This window comes from Salvia miltiorrhiza, chromosome 5 (assembly GCF_028751815.1).
Source record: "Salvia miltiorrhiza cultivar Shanhuang (shh) chromosome 5, IMPLAD_Smil_shh, whole genome shotgun sequence".
NCBI lineage: Eukaryota > Viridiplantae > Streptophyta > Magnoliopsida > Lamiales > Lamiaceae > Salvia > Salvia miltiorrhiza.
In genome coordinates this window covers 46,536,757-46,556,180 of record NC_080391.1, presented here as the reverse complement: position 1 = coordinate 46,556,180, position 19,424 = coordinate 46,536,757, and the positions used below count along the sequence as shown (strand labels likewise).

The following is a 19,424-nucleotide window of genomic DNA, read 5'->3' as shown; positions in this document are numbered from 1 at the left end:
CTCCATCAAAAAAGAGAGAACAGATAACAGCAGATAGAACAGATAGCAAACACAAAAAAAGAGAGAACTTTTTCGAGACCTTTAAGAAAAAGGATCTAGTTCAATTAGAACTAGTCAGATACAGGTAGTTCTTTCGAACAACCTGCTCTGATACCAATTGTTAGGTCCTGAGGGCCTCGAATAGGTGTATAGGGGGGGTAATACACCTATAGGCTATTTTTAAATTAATCTACCGACCTCAATCAGAGGCATCTCAGTCAGAGATTAAAACGAAACTTTACATGCAAACAAAGACGCCTGTTTTACTGAAATCAGTTTTGACCAAACAGGGTTGATGACTGATACTGAAAGCTCTTCAGTAAGGAGTTATCAGTTAAGTTGCTGGAACTTAACTGATGCAAGTAAGGGCTTCAGTCGTGTTTGCTAAAACAGAGATGATAACACTCTACCTGACTATCGAAAGATAGATCAGTCAGACTGATATCATATGCAGCGAAAATTAAACTTAGTTTCGAAATAGCCTCGGTGGAGCAAGTTGTTGGTTAAGGTTTCTCTTTGCAGTTAGTCAGTATTCAGTTTTATCAATTGAAATAACACAAGTAAGAATGTAAAACTGAAAGCTGTAAACAACACATAGACTTTTACGTGGTTCGGAAAAACCCTTTCCTACATCCACGGTTGGTTGATCAGACCAACAATCCACTCCGCAAGTGCTTAACAGGTGCACTGCAAACCGAACCGTGTGCTTGCCGGGTGCACACAACCGTACATGAAAAAAACCCTTCTCCAGTACCCGCGCTTCACTCGCGTAGGATTTCCCTTGCTTAACACAACCCGTGCTAAGACTCTCAGAGTCAGAAAACCCTTCTGACCTCCGAATCACTCAAAACACTCTTATGGGGGGGGGGAGGTTTGAACGAGTGCCAACTATACTTACAAAGAACAAGTTCTTTGAAGCAAGTTTGACCTTTGGCTTCTGGGTAAATAGATATATGCCTAGGGTCTAAGAGAATGTATGTAATCAGCAGTGACTGATTTTGGCTTTGGAATTCTCTTCTTCGATTCAAGCTATGAGGAGTTTAAGCTTAAGGCTGAGTAGCAATTTCGGCAGAGCTTCAGCTTATGTTGTTGAATCGGTGAAGGTTGAAGTGATCCTCGAGCGCTATTTGTAGGAGAACTCTTGAATAGATCCGTTGGCGTAAATCATCCTCAAGATTTCTTCCGTTGGAGAGCAATTCGAATTTGGGCTGAGGCTTCAATCTTCGAGGTTCCTTGTCTGGGTGTAAATGGCTCTCTTTGATGGACAGGAGATGTGACGTCTCTGAAAAGTAACCACCAGATAGGAATGACCTCTGCAGAGATAAGATCCTGAGATTTCTGCATTTAATGCGGCTGTACTTAGTGAGTACGTGGCTTCCTCTGAACGTTGGAAGATCAGTCCTAGGAGAAATGTTCAACTGATACTTGACTTTAGTATCAGTCCTTTGCGCGCATTAAGTAATCAGTCTTCAACTGATTCTTCAACTGATACTTCAGTTGGGATCTTCAGTCTTCAGTCTTCAGTCCTTCGTTCTTCAGTCTTCAGTCTTCAGTCTTCGACACCGCACACTAAACTAGAAACGAACTCTAACACTTGAGTTCAAAACAATTCTAGTCTATTACAGTCAAGTCCTATGATTTTGGTATCATCAAAACAAGGGTTAGGATATCCAACAAGGTTCCCAACACAAGTTTTAGTTGCTACCAGGAAATCAAGAATTCTTGTAAGTATTACATTCTAATTTTATTTAATTTGTGAGTTTTTCTCAAATTTGGTATGATTTTAATTTTATCTGTAGTATTGAATTATAATTTGAATTTAGAGTAGGAACTCATCGAGTACATAATTGAGTTTGAAATTCGTGAATGTTGGTCTGTTTTTGTTTCTCAATTACGGCTGTCGAGATAAGTTTGCGTTATTTGGTAAAATCTTTGTGAATTCATTTAAGTTTATATCTTTGGGACTTTTGAGATTACAGTCAAAACTCGGTAATCCACTTTTTATAGTTGATGGAATCAGCTGGTCTCCTGTGCGGTGGTTTATCCAACCGGACCCACATCAACGTTTATATGAAAACTTTCAGTGAACAAAATCATAAATGTCCTGTGGTGCAATGGTAATGATGTGCCTCTTTCTTCTCCTAAAGGGCAGTTGTTCGAATCCCTCTTGCCCCAATGTTTGTGGATTATCCTCTTTTGGTTCTTTTTTCTTCCTTTTTCGTTTTTTTTTTGTTCTTTTTTCTTCCTTTTTCGTTTTTTTTTTGGTTTTTTGTTTGTTAATTCTTTTGCTTTTTTTTTCCAGCTGTTTGCATGTTTTGTTTTTTTTTTTCAGTTTCTTATTTTAGGTTTTTTTTGGTTATTTTTTCTTACAACTATAAAGACTTAACAAAATAATTAAAATTATAGATTTTCGTGAGTAAAAATAACAATTTTCCGTGAAAAAAGTAATAATTTTAAAGTGTTACATTTCTTCATATGTATAATTATTTTTTATTAAGATAATAGTTACTTTTAATAAGTATAAAATATACATTTGTTAGCACAAATGTATACTTATGTTAATATAAGTATTTACATTCATTCGATATAAAGTAGTAAATTTTTTAACTCTTAAACCCTGACATTAAATATTAAATCCTGAACACTAAATCTTAACCCTAATAGGAATATTTACTTTTCATAAGCATAATATATTCATTTGTTAACAAAAATATATACTTATGTTAATATAAATATTTACCTTCAGTCAATACAAAATATTATATTTTCTGAGCCCTAAACCGTGAAAACTAAACCCTAAACCCTAAACACTTAATCTTGAACTCTAGTAGGAATATTTACTTTTAATGAGCATAAGATATACATTTGTTCTCAAAAATGCATACTTATGGTAATATAAATATTTAACATCATTCAATACAAAGTATTATATATTTTTCTAAACCCTAAGCCTTGAAAACTAAACCCTAAACACTAAATCTTGAATCCTTATTAGAGTATTTACTTTTAATAAACATAAGATATACATTTGCTTTTATGAATAAAAATAACAATTATCGCGAACAAATGTAATAATTTAGAAACATTACTTTTCATCATATCAATAATTACTTTTCCTTACGACAATGATTACTTGAATAATTATTTGATTATTTTTTATTTTATTCTAGTATTTATTACTAGATTATTCAAAATAGTTATTATTATAATAAAATTAATTATTGACATGAAGAAATTTAACGTTTATAAAACTTTACTTTTCATCCCGTACATCAATAATTACTTTTTATTACGACAATGATTACTTGACCAAATATACAAAATTACAAGTACTAACGAGTAAAAATAACATTACTTTTATACATATCAACAATTACGATAATTATTATTTGGTTAAATAACTAAAAGAATAAATTCTCAAAAATAAAAGTAACAATTATCGTGAACAAATGTAATAATTTAGAAATATTACATTTCATTGTAATAATAATTACTTTTGTTAACAAAAATATTTACTTTTCTTCATATCAATAATTACTTTTGTTTACAAAAATAATTACTTGAGAAAATAACTAAAATAAATGTTCTTATAAATAGAAATAAACATTATACTAAATAAATGTAATAATTCAGAAATATTAAATTTGTTCGTATCAATGATTACTTTATCAAATAAGTCGAACAATAATCAATAAAATAAAAAAATATTGTAAAAAGAAACAGTAAAAAATGAAAAAAAAGAAAAAACTAAAAAAAAATGAAAAACAAACATAAAAAAACCCAATTTTTTTTTTTAAAAGAAAAACAGTAAAAACGCAAAGTAAGATAAAAAAAATACATCAAAAAATGCAAAGAAAAAAGAACAACAAAATGAAAAACAAATATAAATAAACCCAAATTTTTATTTTTTAATAAACAGTAGAAACGCAAAGAAAGGAAAAAGAAAAGAAAAAACTTAAATAAAAAAAAATGAAAAAAAAAACCATCAAAAAACGCAAAGAAAAAGGAACAAAAAAAAATTTACATAAAATTCAGCCCTACACGAATTCGAACCTGCGACCTCGGAGGGACACAATGCTTTAGAGCGCAGGAGTTACCGCTGCACCACAGCTTTCTATTAGTTTTCAATTGTCAAGTGTTTAATATATAGTTTTCTATTCGGACCGGGTCAAAGACAGACCCGACCCGTCGCATGGCATGCGACCGTCACATGGGATAATTTGCCTGATGGAATAGCTTTTCAAGAAAATCAAAATTTCACATAAATGCTCTTGTTTCCTAGTTCAATCCTTGAATAAGTCTTTAAGTTTATTTATTTTTCTTTACTTATGATTGCTCAATTTTTAACTTTGAAGTTCGTAAGTTTTACTAATGGTGGGTGGACCAGTTTTCATTTGGAGTAGAATCAGATTATATATGTATTAGAGTGTTGGGAGTCCATATATAATTAGTTAATTATTTTGTTTAATTTGAGGTTGGTTTTTGAGTAAAATTTCATTGGTGTAAACCATTATGCATGTATATGTAATTGGCGTGGATACTGTTAGATAGAGTATATGATTTGGAAAATTTATTAGTCCTATTATTTTATTTGTTAAATTTATTTCAATTTCTGAAGTGATTTATTCTTCTAGTTAAATTCTTAGTTCATAAAAACTATTTTAAATTTCTGTAAATTGCCATGTAGCGTTTTAATTCATAGAGGTCAGAGGTAATTCGTTAGACATTATTAATGTCAATAGATTATTTTAGATAGGCCTATATTGAGGTATTTATATTTATGTGATTAGGTGTGGCGCAATTAGGATCTCTATCCCCGAGTTAAGCATTAGTCAAGTTTACTACCAAGGATTTGAGGTGGGTAAAATAAAGAAATTATTTTATTTCAAGTTAAATTCCGCAAGAAAATGTTTAAGTTATTTATTGTGAAAGTTATTTCATGTCCAACGTGTTTACATATGCTATGATTTATGAATGAGATTATGATGTGAGCATATAGCAATATGCCAAGTTTATGTTCCTGTGCATAGTTGAAGTGATATGTCCCATGTGTTCATACTTCCTTAAGTGTTGTATTGAAATGTGGTTGAAGTTATGTCCCATATTTCCTCTCTTGTTATTTGAGCAAGTTGTTGGTTTATGGTTGAAGTTATGATTTTATATTTCATATGCTATGTTGCACGTTTGGACAAAGTAAAAGTTAGTTATGAATTCCCTCTCACTGAGTATATTTAAAATACTCACCCCTTTTTATTTAAAACCCTTTTCAGGCGAGGAGCAAGGAGATGCGTGATGGATGTGTGTGGTGCTTAGGATATTTTAATCATGCTATCTGTATTATTATTAAAGACTCTTTGTTGCTTAAGAAAATTTTAGGATTTGAAGTTTAGTTTATTTTGATGGTAAAGTTTAAGAGTTTCTAGTGAATCATATTTGACTTTCTTACATTATGTTAGGCACTTTGATAAATTAGTATTATGTTTTCTGTCGAGTGTGTACGGTATTTTTCTAAAAATGATATTTGGTCGATTTACTTTTGATTATTAGGTTCTCTACAGGGTTTCGAAATTAGATTATTTGAGTTTGTCAATATTTTTACGAAAATACTATATGATATTTAGTTAGATCAAAGTTTATATTTAGGGTGTTACAAAGTCTGTCGCGCTAGTAGTGGGGGAGAATGGTGTGAATACGTCATTTCGTACCATTCATCCGACAAAAATGACCCAGTAAAAAAACTATAGACTTGCAGTTCATTCTAACAAATTCAACTATAATTGAAGGACATAATTTAAATCAACATTTTATTAGTTTTTTTTTTTCATTTTGCAAACAATACAATTATTAATCATATTATCAAATCAATATGAAATCTTACAACTAACACAAAAGTTAGCTAAATTCCTAAACTATATTTTCATTTTTCATTACTTCCTTCACTTTCTTGCATAGGAGGAAAGCATTATGCGGGGGGCGGCAGTGATGAATTGAAAATGGCCGGAGATTGTTGTCTTCTTCACTGTAATACGTCTCCGACTGGGCACTCTTCACGGTTGAAACAAAAGTATTTTTTTTGTTCCACTTCTTCCTCGCATATGCAGGACAAATCTCGGGGCGACTGGCATGAATGGAACCATTAGCACCATTCTTACTAAGTCATCGCCCTAACAGGTCTTGGTACGGATGGCATGGATGAGGCTAATGGGCATATTGGCCACTTCCATTCCTTCGGGTGACACGACAGATCTTGAAACGGATGTTACGAATTTGTACTGTTTCGTTCCAAATTTTCTTAGATTTGGATTTGCATCTTATAATTATCGTAGACTAGAACTCCTTGAACTCTTGGAACTCATATTTCACAAGATTATGGAGGAGATGATGTTGACAGCGACGACGAAGAAAATCTGAGAAATGGGCTCGTCGAAGAGAGAGAGAGGTACTTCAGAGAGGTGGATGCACGACAGATGGACTAGGATTTCATAGAGAAAGAGTGCGAAAGTACTAAGAGAGAGAGCTCGTGCTTTTTTACTTACAAGAGAGAATGAGCGGCGATAATTTTGCTTAAACACTTAATTTTGACTATAATTTACTAAAATATGTTTGGGGTCTATTGATTTTCACTATTTTGTATAGCTAGTGCAAAAATCGCTTCTTAAGTAATTTATACTTCGTATTTTTTATTAATAATATTTTTATTGAAATTACAAACTTTATAATATTTTTTTATTTTTAATATTTTAATTTTTATTAATATATTTATATTTATTTTATATAAAAAACTATTAATAGGACATTGTGTTATTATTATAGTATAATACCATATTATATATTATAATTTATTTTAAGAATATAATCTCATTTAATATATCCCACCCCTTTTTTTTTTAATTCATCCACAAAAAATAGTTTCATACCACAACTCTAATTTTAAATGTTAGTATTACCTCTTATTTACCAAACTTGTTGTTAATGGACTCACACAATTCTCTTATTTACCCTCAATAATTACTTTATCACTATAATAAGAATGTGATCATTATTTTACTCATATCATATTTAATCAATTTCTTAAAAATTTGTATCGTTATAAAAAGAATCATAAATTATCACATTTAATCATTTTTTTTTAAATTTCGTATCGTTATAAAATGACTCATTAATTAATGGACGATGTAATTATATTTCTATTTTTTATTTTAATTATAATTATTATCGTGCACTGATGAATGACTATTACAGTATAATTAAATGGCGCATATGCATATATTTAAATAAGTGGGAATGATCACATATAGTTCTTTTTGTTAGAAACATAAGTTTTATAGCTCTAGTTTATAATAGATAAGTCATATAGCTATTTTAGACTTAAAAGACTATAACACCCTTGGATTTTTTTGTATTTTTGTTTAACACTTTACATTATATTTTTATTTAATATTTTACATTTTATTTAACATTTTCTTCTTTACACATTCCCTTCCAAAATCAAAACTGCCTTCGGCGAGTCGCTGCTGCCGCGCCGTTCCAGTCGCCGCCGCCGTACTTGATGGCACCATCAAGTACACAATCGAGTACTCGAAATACTCGATGGTGCCATCGTGTACACCATCGAGTAAATGAAAATACAAAAAGTCAAAGGGTATTATAATCTTTTAAACTTAAAATAATTAGATAACTTATCTATTATAAATTAGAGTTATAAAACTTATCTTTTTATGAAAAAGTCCTATAATAAGATTTTCCTCGTTATAATACTTAAAATAATATCGTTATCTTACCTAGTAGTAAGTGCCATAAATTGAAATTTGTTGCGCGGATAAAATATTATATTGAACATGTTATAGAGATCACACGAATGAGTTGGACAAAGTTGGAATCAAACGTGAGACAATAATAGAATGACAGGGATATTTAAATTTATTCTACACTTATATATTTAATCCCATAATGATTTATGACTATGGCAACCTTTGCATTTTTTGCTCGTTAAGCAACTCTTTGTCCCCTTTTAAGGATATATTTTTGAAAAGAGGGATGCTTTCCACCCACCCACCACCAACACATAGACATATATATTTATAATAAAAACCCTAAAAGTTAATGACGTGTATTTCAAAATTATAGTACTAAATGATTATGAATCACTGTATTTTGATTGAGAAAGAGGGTTCAAATCGAATGGAAATGACCCACGAATAAGTGGATTTCATACCATGTTTAGATTTTGATTTTGACCGCTAAAATTATTAGATGGAATTACTCAATTTAGTTTTGCCTGCTCAAAAAAAAAAAACTAGAGAATATTGTAAGGAGTTTATTTTTAATATCGATTTTTTAATCGGACACCACAACTGAATTGTTTTGCAAAGTTAAATTTATAAGAAATAGACGACAGTTTATATCTTGAAAAAAAAAATCCAAAATTATGGCCACAAACTATACTTAGGTATTTATATTACTAGTACACACTCACTCGTGCGATGCACGATAAATATCAAAATTGAAAGGCATGTTATATATATATATATATATATATATATATATATATATATATATATATATATACAAAAATGAATCTCAATTATAAAAATAAAGTTATCCACGACATGATTTAAATAAACAAAATTGGAATTTGAAAATATATAAATTTTTATTTTAGTATTTACAATTTTCAAAATAGCAATTAATTGATTTTCATTGATAATGTGTTTAAATATATAAATTCACAATAAAAAATGAGTATAAATAATAATGAGTATTATTATATATCATATAATATTCTAAGATGTTCAGTATTATATTTTTGCATATAGTTTAATAATAGTATATTTTTTGGATTGGATATTTAATCATATTTATGTGGTTATTTTGTTAAATACAAATTTTAAACTAAAGTTCGTATACACATCCAAATATTTGAATTTGCAGATAATATTAAGACATGCTACTGCATCTTTAGTTTACTTTTTTTAAGAGAATCAATTATGATTCTCCAACTAATGATTTTTTCAATGAACCATTTTTTTTTTCCGATAAGTAATGGTCAATCTAATCAATAAATAATAATAACAAATATGTTGATATAAATAAATATAAAATTTCATGGAAAACATATTGAAAATTTAATAAATCTAAATCGAATTTGAAAATATAATTTAAATATATAAAATTATCCATCTATAAATTTATAGTAATATATATTTCACATAAAAATTGTGTTTAAGTTAAAGAGTTCTAATATAAATAAATATAAGTTTCATCCTTTAGTTGCATTAAATTGTTATAATAAAAATTATAAAAAGTAATTGAATAAAATATATAAAATAAAATAAATATAGAAAAATGAAGGAGAAAGAACCTTAAAATTAAAAGAAATGAGAAAAGAAAAAGGAGAGATGAAAGAAAAAAAAAATCATTTTGTAACTTTAAATTATAATAACTTATTTGTTTCAATTTTATTTTTTATATTTTTTACATCAATTTGTCGTTTTAATTTAACATCCATAGTGAATATCTTTTTATTAATCAAAGTTGATATTTTTAGAAAAGAATTAAAAAAAAAGTGAAGAAAGAGATATTTTAGTGGAAAAAATTTTATGCTAAAACTCATCTTTCATATATATAAAATAAAACCAAAAGATAAAAGATATTAATATATATGCAAAAATAATAGGAGAGAGAAAATTAATAAGTTTGATCTTTCTAACTTCTATACTATGTTTGTTTTAACACTATCGTTAATGCAAAATATATGCTTAGATGTAGTGGGGGAGGCAAAATAGGAAGAAAGAAGTTAGCCAAAAATATAGGAATTTTTAATTGAAAAAAAATTGATTTATTTTTTAAATTTTGACGGTAAAAAGTAGCCGTTGAACTGGTCTTTTATATATTACTAGAATGTCCATTCGTGCGATGCACGACGAACATCGAAATTAACGATATATTTAAATAAATATAAATAAATATTTTAAAAATAAAATAAAATAATTCACGTCAATTATACAATAAAATCTTGAATTTAAAAATTATATTAACAACTTTGTATAAAGTGTAATAAAAATGATTCAATAACAAAAATCAGCATTTACACATTATTATTATAGAGTTACACGTCATAATAAATATTTTCATATACAAACATAAATAAAAAGTTATAAAATTTTAATGAAAAGAGAGAAAATAAAATATTTAATGAAAAGAGAGGAAATAAAATATTTTAAAATTTTCATAACTTATTCATTTTAAATTTATTTTTGATGTTTTTATACAATAGTATTAAATTTAAGATGCATATTGAAAAAAATTATGAATTAAATTTGACAATATTTAGAAAAGAATTAAATTATGAAAAACTAAAAGAAAAAAACAAGAATGAAAAAATTGATGGAAGAAGAGAGAGAAAAAGAGGGGGAAAAGATGGAGAGAAAAACTCCTCTTTTATATATTATATAGATATAGATAGCACCTCTAAATTGTAGTAACTTGCATTTTGGTTTGAATGAATAGTAATTAGCATTTTAAACTTTGATTATGGAGTTACATTTGGCATTTTATATTCAATAGAACAAGAACGGTATAATCTTAGCCACAATCAACATTATTTAAATCCGTTTAGCAAATATAGAATCTGAATGCTATGAATTTCATATAAAATGATAAATAAATACTAGCATTTGCACCCGTTCAATGCACAAAAATGTTTTTATATTTTTATAAATTGATAACAACTTAATTATTATTATTTAAATATAATAAAAAATAACTTTAACTGAATATATTTGAGCTAAATATTGAAAAAGAAAAAATAAAGAAGAATTCACAATCACAAAAATTGATATTATGAAAAGACAACAAAATAAGTTAAAAAATAAAAATTAAAAATAAAAAAGAATTGAAAAATAGATTTATTCAAAAAAAGATGAACAGTAGAGTTACCTTTTTAAATTTAAATCTTTAAATAAATATAACTTTTACATTTTTAATTAAATATTTATATAAAATATTATCAAATTAAAGCTCTTATTGTGATCTTTAATTATATACACATATTAAAAGGGTTATAATTAGTCGAATTTTACAATTTTAGAAAGGAATAAAAAAAATGAGAATATAAATAAAAAGAAAAAATATAGTTTACAAATAAACTTTCAATTAATTTTAACTAAAAAATTGTCACTCAATTTAAAATTAGTTTCAAATTGAAATCTTGACTTTTTAATTTAGTATAGATTATATTGACCTTATTTAGAATATACAATTGAAAAAACTTATTGAGCCGACATCAACAAAATTAGTTTCAAAGTGTGTCTCCCTTCCATTGTTAATGAGAGCCAGTCTGCCTTTGTCCCGGGTCGCCAAATTACTGATAATGCTTTACTTGCCTTTGAGATTTTCCATATGATGAAATCGAATAAAGCCAAGTCTCATGGTGTGTTTGCTTTTAAACTTGACATGGCCGAAAATAATGATAGAGTTGAATGAGATTTTTTGGATTCCATGATGAGACACTTGGGCTTTAACCATAGTTTTGTGGACTTGATTATGCGCTGTGTTACTTCTGTGTCGTTTCGGGTTCATGTCAATGGTTTTCCAGGTACTGCTTTTCAGCCTAGCCGATGGTTGAGACAAGGAGATCCCTTATCTCCTTTTCTTTTCCTGTTCTGCGCAGAAGCACTTTCGGGCCTCCTCCGACAAGTTGAAACTCAGAATCTGTTACAAGGTGCTCGTCTTTGTCGTTCGGCTCCGAGGGTGAGTCGTCTTCTTTTTGCGGATGATTGCATTATCTTTGGGCGTAGTATTACGAGAGAGGTGGAGTCGATTGGGGAGATCTTAAGGAATTATGAGGCTGTTTCGGGATAGAAGGTCAATCTAGATAAATCTACTATATCTTTTAGTAGTGGTGTGCCTGAAGCAATACAAGTCAAGCTGGCTGTCTTGATGGGAGTGAACAGAGTTGGTCAGCGGACCACTTACCTCGGCATCCCAAGTACAGTAGGGAGATCAAAATGTGAGATATTCCAAATGTTGGTCGATAGAGTGAGGAAGAAAGCGAAAGATTGGAAACAAAGATTTTTGTCCGGAGCAGGAAAAATGGTGTTAATAAAATCAGTGATTCAATCTATACCATCATATCTGATGAGTTGCTTCGCCATTCCGGAACAATTATGTCAAAAACTTAATAGTGTGGCGGCAAACTTCTTATTGTTGGGAACTTAGTGAAATATCCTTGCCCTAGTTTTGATGATACCAAAATCGTTAAGTTTTCTTTGTAATAGACTAGAACCTTTCGAACTCAAGTGTTGGAGTTCTTTTTCTAGTTTAGTTTGTGTTTTGAAGACTGAAGACTGAAGACTGGAGGACTGAAGACTGAAGACTGAAGAATTCAACTGATGTAGCGATTAAAGGCAAAGTCAAATACTGATGTTTGACTAAACGCGTTTCTCAACTGAAGGATCAGTTATGACTGATTCACTAATGCAGGCCACGTGGATTTAGCGGACTGCTACTACAGTCAAGTATCAGTTAAACTTTTTCCTCGGACTGAACCTCCATAGTTAAAAGGAAGCAACACACTCCCAAGTACAGCCGCATTAAATGCAGAGATTAAGAGGATCGTCATTTTTCTGCAGAGCATTCCTTTTTGTTGATTACCTTTTCAGAGACGTCGAATCTCCCGTTCCTGTGTTCGCTATTTTATTTGACACGCCGCAAGTGTACGGGTGCAATTGTGTACAGTAGCAAGCAAGGTCGTATTCCACAGAGACTAATTATTATCAATTCCTATCCTAAATTATTCTACTCTATCTGGACAAACGAAATTGAGAATTTTGTTTTTAAACTAAATAAATAAATAAACACTGGAAATAAAATAAACAAGTTGTGAAACAGAGAAACAGATAAGACAAGATTTCCCAAGGCAAAGGTTTCAATAGATTCTCCTAACTAATATGTTCAATTCAATTAATAAGGCGACTCCTAAGGCAATCTCTAAGCTAGTCCATACCCACTCCCGTGGCATACAAACCGTTGATTACATGCAAGGCTACCATCCCTGGATCGCACTTCTAACATGTAACTCCTAAAAGTTCCTAGGATTAACGCCCTCACAGTTATCAATTCCCTTTAGAATTAAAATAAATGTGTTCTATGTTCTTAGTTCAGGTAATAATTATCATCTCCCGATCTCAAATTAAAACCTATGATTATGCTAAATTGGTGGCCAATCAATAAAGCAAACAATTAAAACAAGAACATAGAAAGGAATAACAATCCAATTAATTGAATCAAACAGTCAGAAATTCAAACCATGTTTACTCCCTAAACCCTGGGAAAAAAGGGATTCTAGCCACACATAGACATATGAACTAGAATACAATTCTCAATAAAACAAATAAACATCCACAAGAAAAACCGTAGTAGAATTGAGAATCTTCAGTTCTTGCTCTCGCTCCGTTCTCCGTCTCTCTCAGCTCTCAGGAAAAGTAAATATAAGCTGATAAAAGGTTCTTTCAATATGTTTCTGGGGAGTATTTATATGCCCTAGGTCTCAAAATATAGGTCAAAACCGTGTAGGATCGAAAAATAACTGAAATAATAGAAAAATCGCGCAAAAACTGTGTTGTCACGCGGCCCGAGGCGCGGCCGCGCGCCTAGCCCGCATGAGGCGCCACGAGGTTCTGACAGCTTTGCGCAGCAATTTTGTTTTTACTCGTTCTCCCTCGTCCGAACTCCGATTTACGATATTCGCTCACCTTGAAAATTTCCTTCAATCAATGGCCTCCAATATCAAAAAATAGGATTTTTCGATATTCGCTCGCAACAAAATTCACAAATGAAGAGAAGATGACAAAAAACTAATTTCAAAGACTATATACTAACTTATTGAGTCTGTCCCGAATTATACCTTTCAACACAATCAAATGTTGGAAAAATTTAAACCGATGAGGGATCTTGTATAAATTAACGAGAACAACCGTAAAACTTCAGCTCGATGCAAAATAACTTAAAAAACTCACCGAAAATGGAGAAATTTTGAGCTGTCCGATGAAGAAGAGTGTTCAGTAAGCTTGTTTTAAAAATTAAATGAAGGAACACGTGTCTTGGCCTATGACTTTAAAAACCGACTCTAGGCTGGTTATAGAGGAAATAAGAACCGGTAATAAGTGGTAGACCGGCTGGTTCAATAAAACTTAAAGAGGACACATGTCACAATCCTAAGGGTGATCCTCACTAAGGGTATCCTAGCATGGACTTTACCCGCATATCGGTATATTTGACCAACGTTGACTAAAAGCGGATCAACACTTATACACTTGTCTCCGTTTTGATTCATTAGTTGTCGTTATCTCTCGCTATCTTGAGATCAATGTTGACTTCTCATCCCAAAGTTTATCTATACAGAATCTTTTAGGCTTGCTAAGCTACTACTTCATCCATCCTCCAATTTCATGCCCCTTTCAGAATGACACAAGTTTAAAAAAAAATGATTGAGTGTGTTGTGAGTGTAATAAAGATCTCACATTTGTGATAGTGTTAAAGCGATTAAAATTGAGTAAATGTCCAACTTTTATGAGATAGTGTATAGTAATTATAGTGAAAATATAAAGAGGTATAAAATTGAGAGACAAACTAAAATAACGAAAAAGACATGTAATTAGAGGACGAATGTAGTATAAACTAATATTAATAAAATCCTTTAGGGCATTAGGCTTTTAGGCCCATTATACCCGATCACTAATCAATTAGACATATCTTATTAAGGGCTGATCAAAACCATTTCACATCAAATATATTATTTCAAAATATAAAAATAAATGAAATATATTAATTAAATAGCGATTTTATTGAAAAAAGAAAAGAAAAAAACCTAAGAACCCTTGAAAGCACAAAAAAAAAGACTAAGGGCCGAGCCTCGTTAAAACCTCTTTAGGAAAAACATCGAGGAAAAAATCCTAGAGAGGAAAAAGAGTACTCGTCTAAACACAACATAAAAAACCAAAAGTGAGAAAGAGCGGAAAAGAGACTACTTCCAGAATTCCGGCCTAACCATCGCCCTTAAGTAATCCCAGCTCTGACCCCCAAACCAAAAACGCAACAAAAAAAACCAGGAAAATGAAGACATAATCCCAACAAAAAAGAAGAGAAAACCCACGACCGTAGACCACTGCCCAAACTGCGCCCGAAACCGAAGGCCTCGATGCAACAACAGCTGCGATCTACAATACGAAGAACTTCCGCTATCATCAATGATGGAAACAATAAAAAGAAAACCGAAGACCTCACCACTATCCTGTCGCTGGCGAAGAGAGCCACGACACAACCAGCGAAACCTGACCTCAAATGACCCAGACTCTAGCGCACCAGTAATCTGAGAAAAGCCATAAGAGACGTTCCACCCCAGCAACCACCAAAAACATGTCATTATTTAATACGAATATGACTATGAGAGGTCATATCAAGCCGAACAGCGTTTTTAATATCCTCAATAGCATAGGGCCGCCAACCTTTATCTCTACTATAATTAGCCATGATATCAGCAGCTTTGTTCCCCTTGCGATAAATATGAGATATATGAAGTTGGAACTCAGAAAGCAGACTAAGAACCTTGTTCCACAAAACAATGAAACGCCACGGAACGGAGCACGACCGTTCCATCAAAAGATGAACAATGTACGTAGAATCCGATTCTATCCATAAATGGTGCCACCCTCGGTCATGAGCAATCATAATAGCTTTGATAACCGCTAGGAGCTCGGCCACAAAAGTGAAGCCCACCCCGTCCTTGTAATGAAAAGAACCACGAACCCAGCTAAAGTGATCACGAAAAACACCACCTGCAGCAATGTTACCAAGAGCACCCATAGCAAACCCATCCGTATTGACTTTAATCCAAGAGGACGCAGGAGGCCACCAATGAACAAAAATAAAATCCGGCGGAGGCGCCGCACGGGTAGCAACACCAAGAGCACGGAGAATAGTATAATCAGTCCACGAATTGTCCATATGACCGAGGTTAAAATTGCATTCCATCTCCTTGAAAGCAACCTTAACAATATGAATAATATGCTGATGATCAAACCCCTTATTGTCATGAATGCAATTATTATGCTGAGTCCAAATCGCCCAAATCAAAGTAATGATACACGCACGCCAATAACAGTCCAGTTGAGAACTGAACTTGTGATTCCAGGCACTGACTAAAAAGTTATGCATATTTGTAGCGGAGGCCTTATTAGAAAGCTGGAACTAGCTCAAAAACTCCTTCCAAACAGGAACCACACGACTGCAGGACCAAATGATGTGATCCATCGTTTCCTCCGCCTCAAAGCAGAAAGTACAATAATTAGCCATAATTATCCCATGCAGAATAAGACGATCATAAGTAGGCAACCTATCATGAATAACCCTCCAACAAACTAAAGAACGACGAACTGGGATATAGGGTCTCCAAATCCAAGAACCCCAACTGACTCTAGGAAAACGGCTACAATGATTCGCATAAGTAAGAGCAGCAGTGACCGTACCGTGAAGAGAAGGTCTCCAGTAACGAGTATCAGAATCAAACCCAATAGGAAGCACGAAAATGTCACCAACCACCTCTGGATAATGATTAATGAAGTCTTGAGTAAAATGCCAGACACCGTCATAGAAATAATCTGCTACAGAATACTCCAGCGAATCAACAATATAATAAGGAACTTTGCAATGATCAATGATCCTGTAACCCAGCCAGTCATCTTTCCAAAAGTTCGTGGCAGCGCCATCCCCAATGTAGCTATAAGAGTTCTCAACCAAATCGCCCACTTCCTCACGGAGACCCAGCCAAACCGAAGAAGAAGCAGAATAACTCTTAACCTGACCAAAAATATCCAAATATCTGTCCCTCAGGGCCGAATAACCAAAGCCTGTTCCACAAACGAGCTTTCAAGCAGCCTTCATCAAAAAAACATTTGTTCATTAAGGTGAAAGAACGAGCTCTCAATCCGCCCTCCTCCTTAATTGCACAAACACGACTCCAGCTAACAAAACAAGTCGGCTTCTTCCTGACATCTCCAGTCCAAATGAAATTGCGACATCTCCCATCCAATTCCTTGATCAAAAATTTGGGCCATTTGTAGACCATCATAGAATGCGTGATACAACTCTGGATGACAGATTTGACCAGGCAAAGACGCCCAGCCATAGAAAGAAGCCTCCCATGCCAACGAGAAAACTTTGCCAAAATACGATCATGAATCAGCCTGAAATAAGAAGCCCGAACATGACCATGGAAAATAGGAACCCCCAAATAAGTAAAAAGAGCCGAACCCTGCATAAAATTTAACTCACGAAAGATGGCAAGTTTAGTCAAAGGCCGAACCTTGTCAGAGAAAAACACATGAGATTTTTCCGTATTGCAAACCTGTCCAGAAATCCAACTATAATAATCCAAGATCTTCATAATCGCCTTAGCATTCCGAACAGAAGCCTTACAGAACACCAAAATATCATCAGCATAGAAGAGATGTGTGGGGAACATATGATGGCGAGTCATACTCATGGGAACAAGATGACCAGAGGCAACACAATCCCGAAACAGAGCACTAAGAATATCCTCGGCAATCCCAAAAAGAATAGGAGACAACGGATCACCCTTTCGAACGCCCCGCGAGCAACCAAAATAACCACGTAGTTTCCCATTATAGAGAATAGACAATCTAGCCGAATGAAGAATGATCTTAATCCAATTAATGAACCTGTCATCATAACCACTAACCTGAAGAACATTCAACAGAAAGTCCCATCTGAGAGTGTCAAAAGCTTTCCGGATGTCAATCTTACAAGCCATGTTCTGCCATTTGCCAGTACGCCTCATACAATTAAAACCTCTAGAACCAAGCAGAATACAATCATGGATGGAGCGACCGCTGGTAAAACCAAACTAATTCTGAGACACGTAGTGAGAAGCGACAACGCTAACTTTAGTAGCCAAAACCTTCGAGATAATCTTGAACAAAAATTGGAGAGAACAATCGGATGAAGGTCAGAAACAGAAGTGACAACCTCCTTCTTTGGAATGAGCACTAACGTACTCGAATTATAACCAATCCGGAGATAAGATTTAAGAAAAAAAGTGCGAACAACCAACCAAATATCCTACTTAATAATATCCCAACACTCCCTATAGAACTTCCCAGAAAATCCATCCAGACCCGGAGAACTAGCAGAATCCATACCAAAAACAGCTGTCGTGATCTCATCCTCCGAAGGAATTGCCGCAAGAAATGCATTATGTCTATTTGAGATCACAGGATCAATGACAGCTTCAATAGCAGTAATCTCCACATGAGTACTGCTAACCTCAGTTAATTCACAATATGATCCCCAATCTTCTCTTGATTCGACTATCTGCTCCCGTCAATCATAAGCGACGAAATCTCCTGAGGCTTGTGCTTATACCTAAGCATAGCATGAAAAAGGGCTGTATTCCTATCCCCATCATTCAACCACGACACACGACTTTTTTGCTGAGGAAACTATTTTTCCAGGACAAAGCAACATTGATTTTGGCCTAAGCCAAAACCTCTTTATCAAACAACTCATCAGTGTATCCCTGCGAAGACACCTCCATCTGAATGTCCAACAAATCTTTCTGAGCATCCGCAACAAAAGAATCCACATGACCAAAAGTGCTCTTATTCCATGACTGAAACACCCTTTTAAGCCGTTTAAGCTTAAACGTCACAATGTAAATAGGACAAGAGAAACTCACCTCCTGATTCCAGGAATTCTCCACCACAGCATGAAAAGTAGGATGCATGGTCCACATATGCAAAAATAAATGAAATATGTAAAAATGCATAGCAAATATATCTGTATAATTAAGTTGTTATGAATAAATGCGCAAATTATATTTAATGCAATAGTTATGATTGAAAATAAAATACATGATATTAAAAAGACGTAAATTATAAGTTTTAGATAAATATAAATGAAAAAAAAATTATGAAACTGTTATATAGATTGGATGTGTTTCAATATATATAATAAATAGATAAATAGATGCTTGGAGTGAATTGTGCCACAAATGAATTGTAACGTTTTAGAATTACATTTAATATTGTAATATATATTTTTATTCATTTATTTTAGAAACATAAAATGAAGATTTTTATTTTAAACGGATAAATTGCAGGGTTTAGAAAATTAGGAATAGAATGATTCTAAAATGCTATATAGGATTTAAAATTATTATGAGCTTTTCAATAGTGTTAATAGGCAAAAATGTCATATTCCTTATGTTGTATATGAAAAATGCCCTACTTTATAAACTGTTGGGAACCTTGTGGAATATCCTAATCCTTGTTTTGATGATACCAAAATCCATAGGTCGTAATTGTAAT

General features: G+C 32.3%; 1 protein-coding gene across 1 annotated transcript in view; it reads right to left on the bottom strand.

The window, feature by feature from the left end:
• The window catches only part of LOC131026015 (uncharacterized), a 51,713-nt gene extending 33,844 nt beyond the window's left edge, over window positions 1–17,869 (bottom strand). The window contains exons 1-4 of the mRNA XM_057955795.1: window positions 17,444–17,869; window positions 17,014–17,350; window positions 16,513–16,946; window positions 15,546–16,086 (exon numbers count right to left, since the gene is read on the bottom strand). Coding sequence (XP_057811778.1) covers window positions 15,546–16,086; window positions 16,513–16,946; window positions 17,014–17,350; window positions 17,444–17,869 — 1,738 coding nt within the window. The remainder of the gene's footprint in view (window positions 1–15,545; window positions 16,087–16,512; window positions 16,947–17,013; window positions 17,351–17,443) is intronic.
• Between the last annotated feature and the right edge of the window lie 1,555 nt (window positions 17,870–19,424).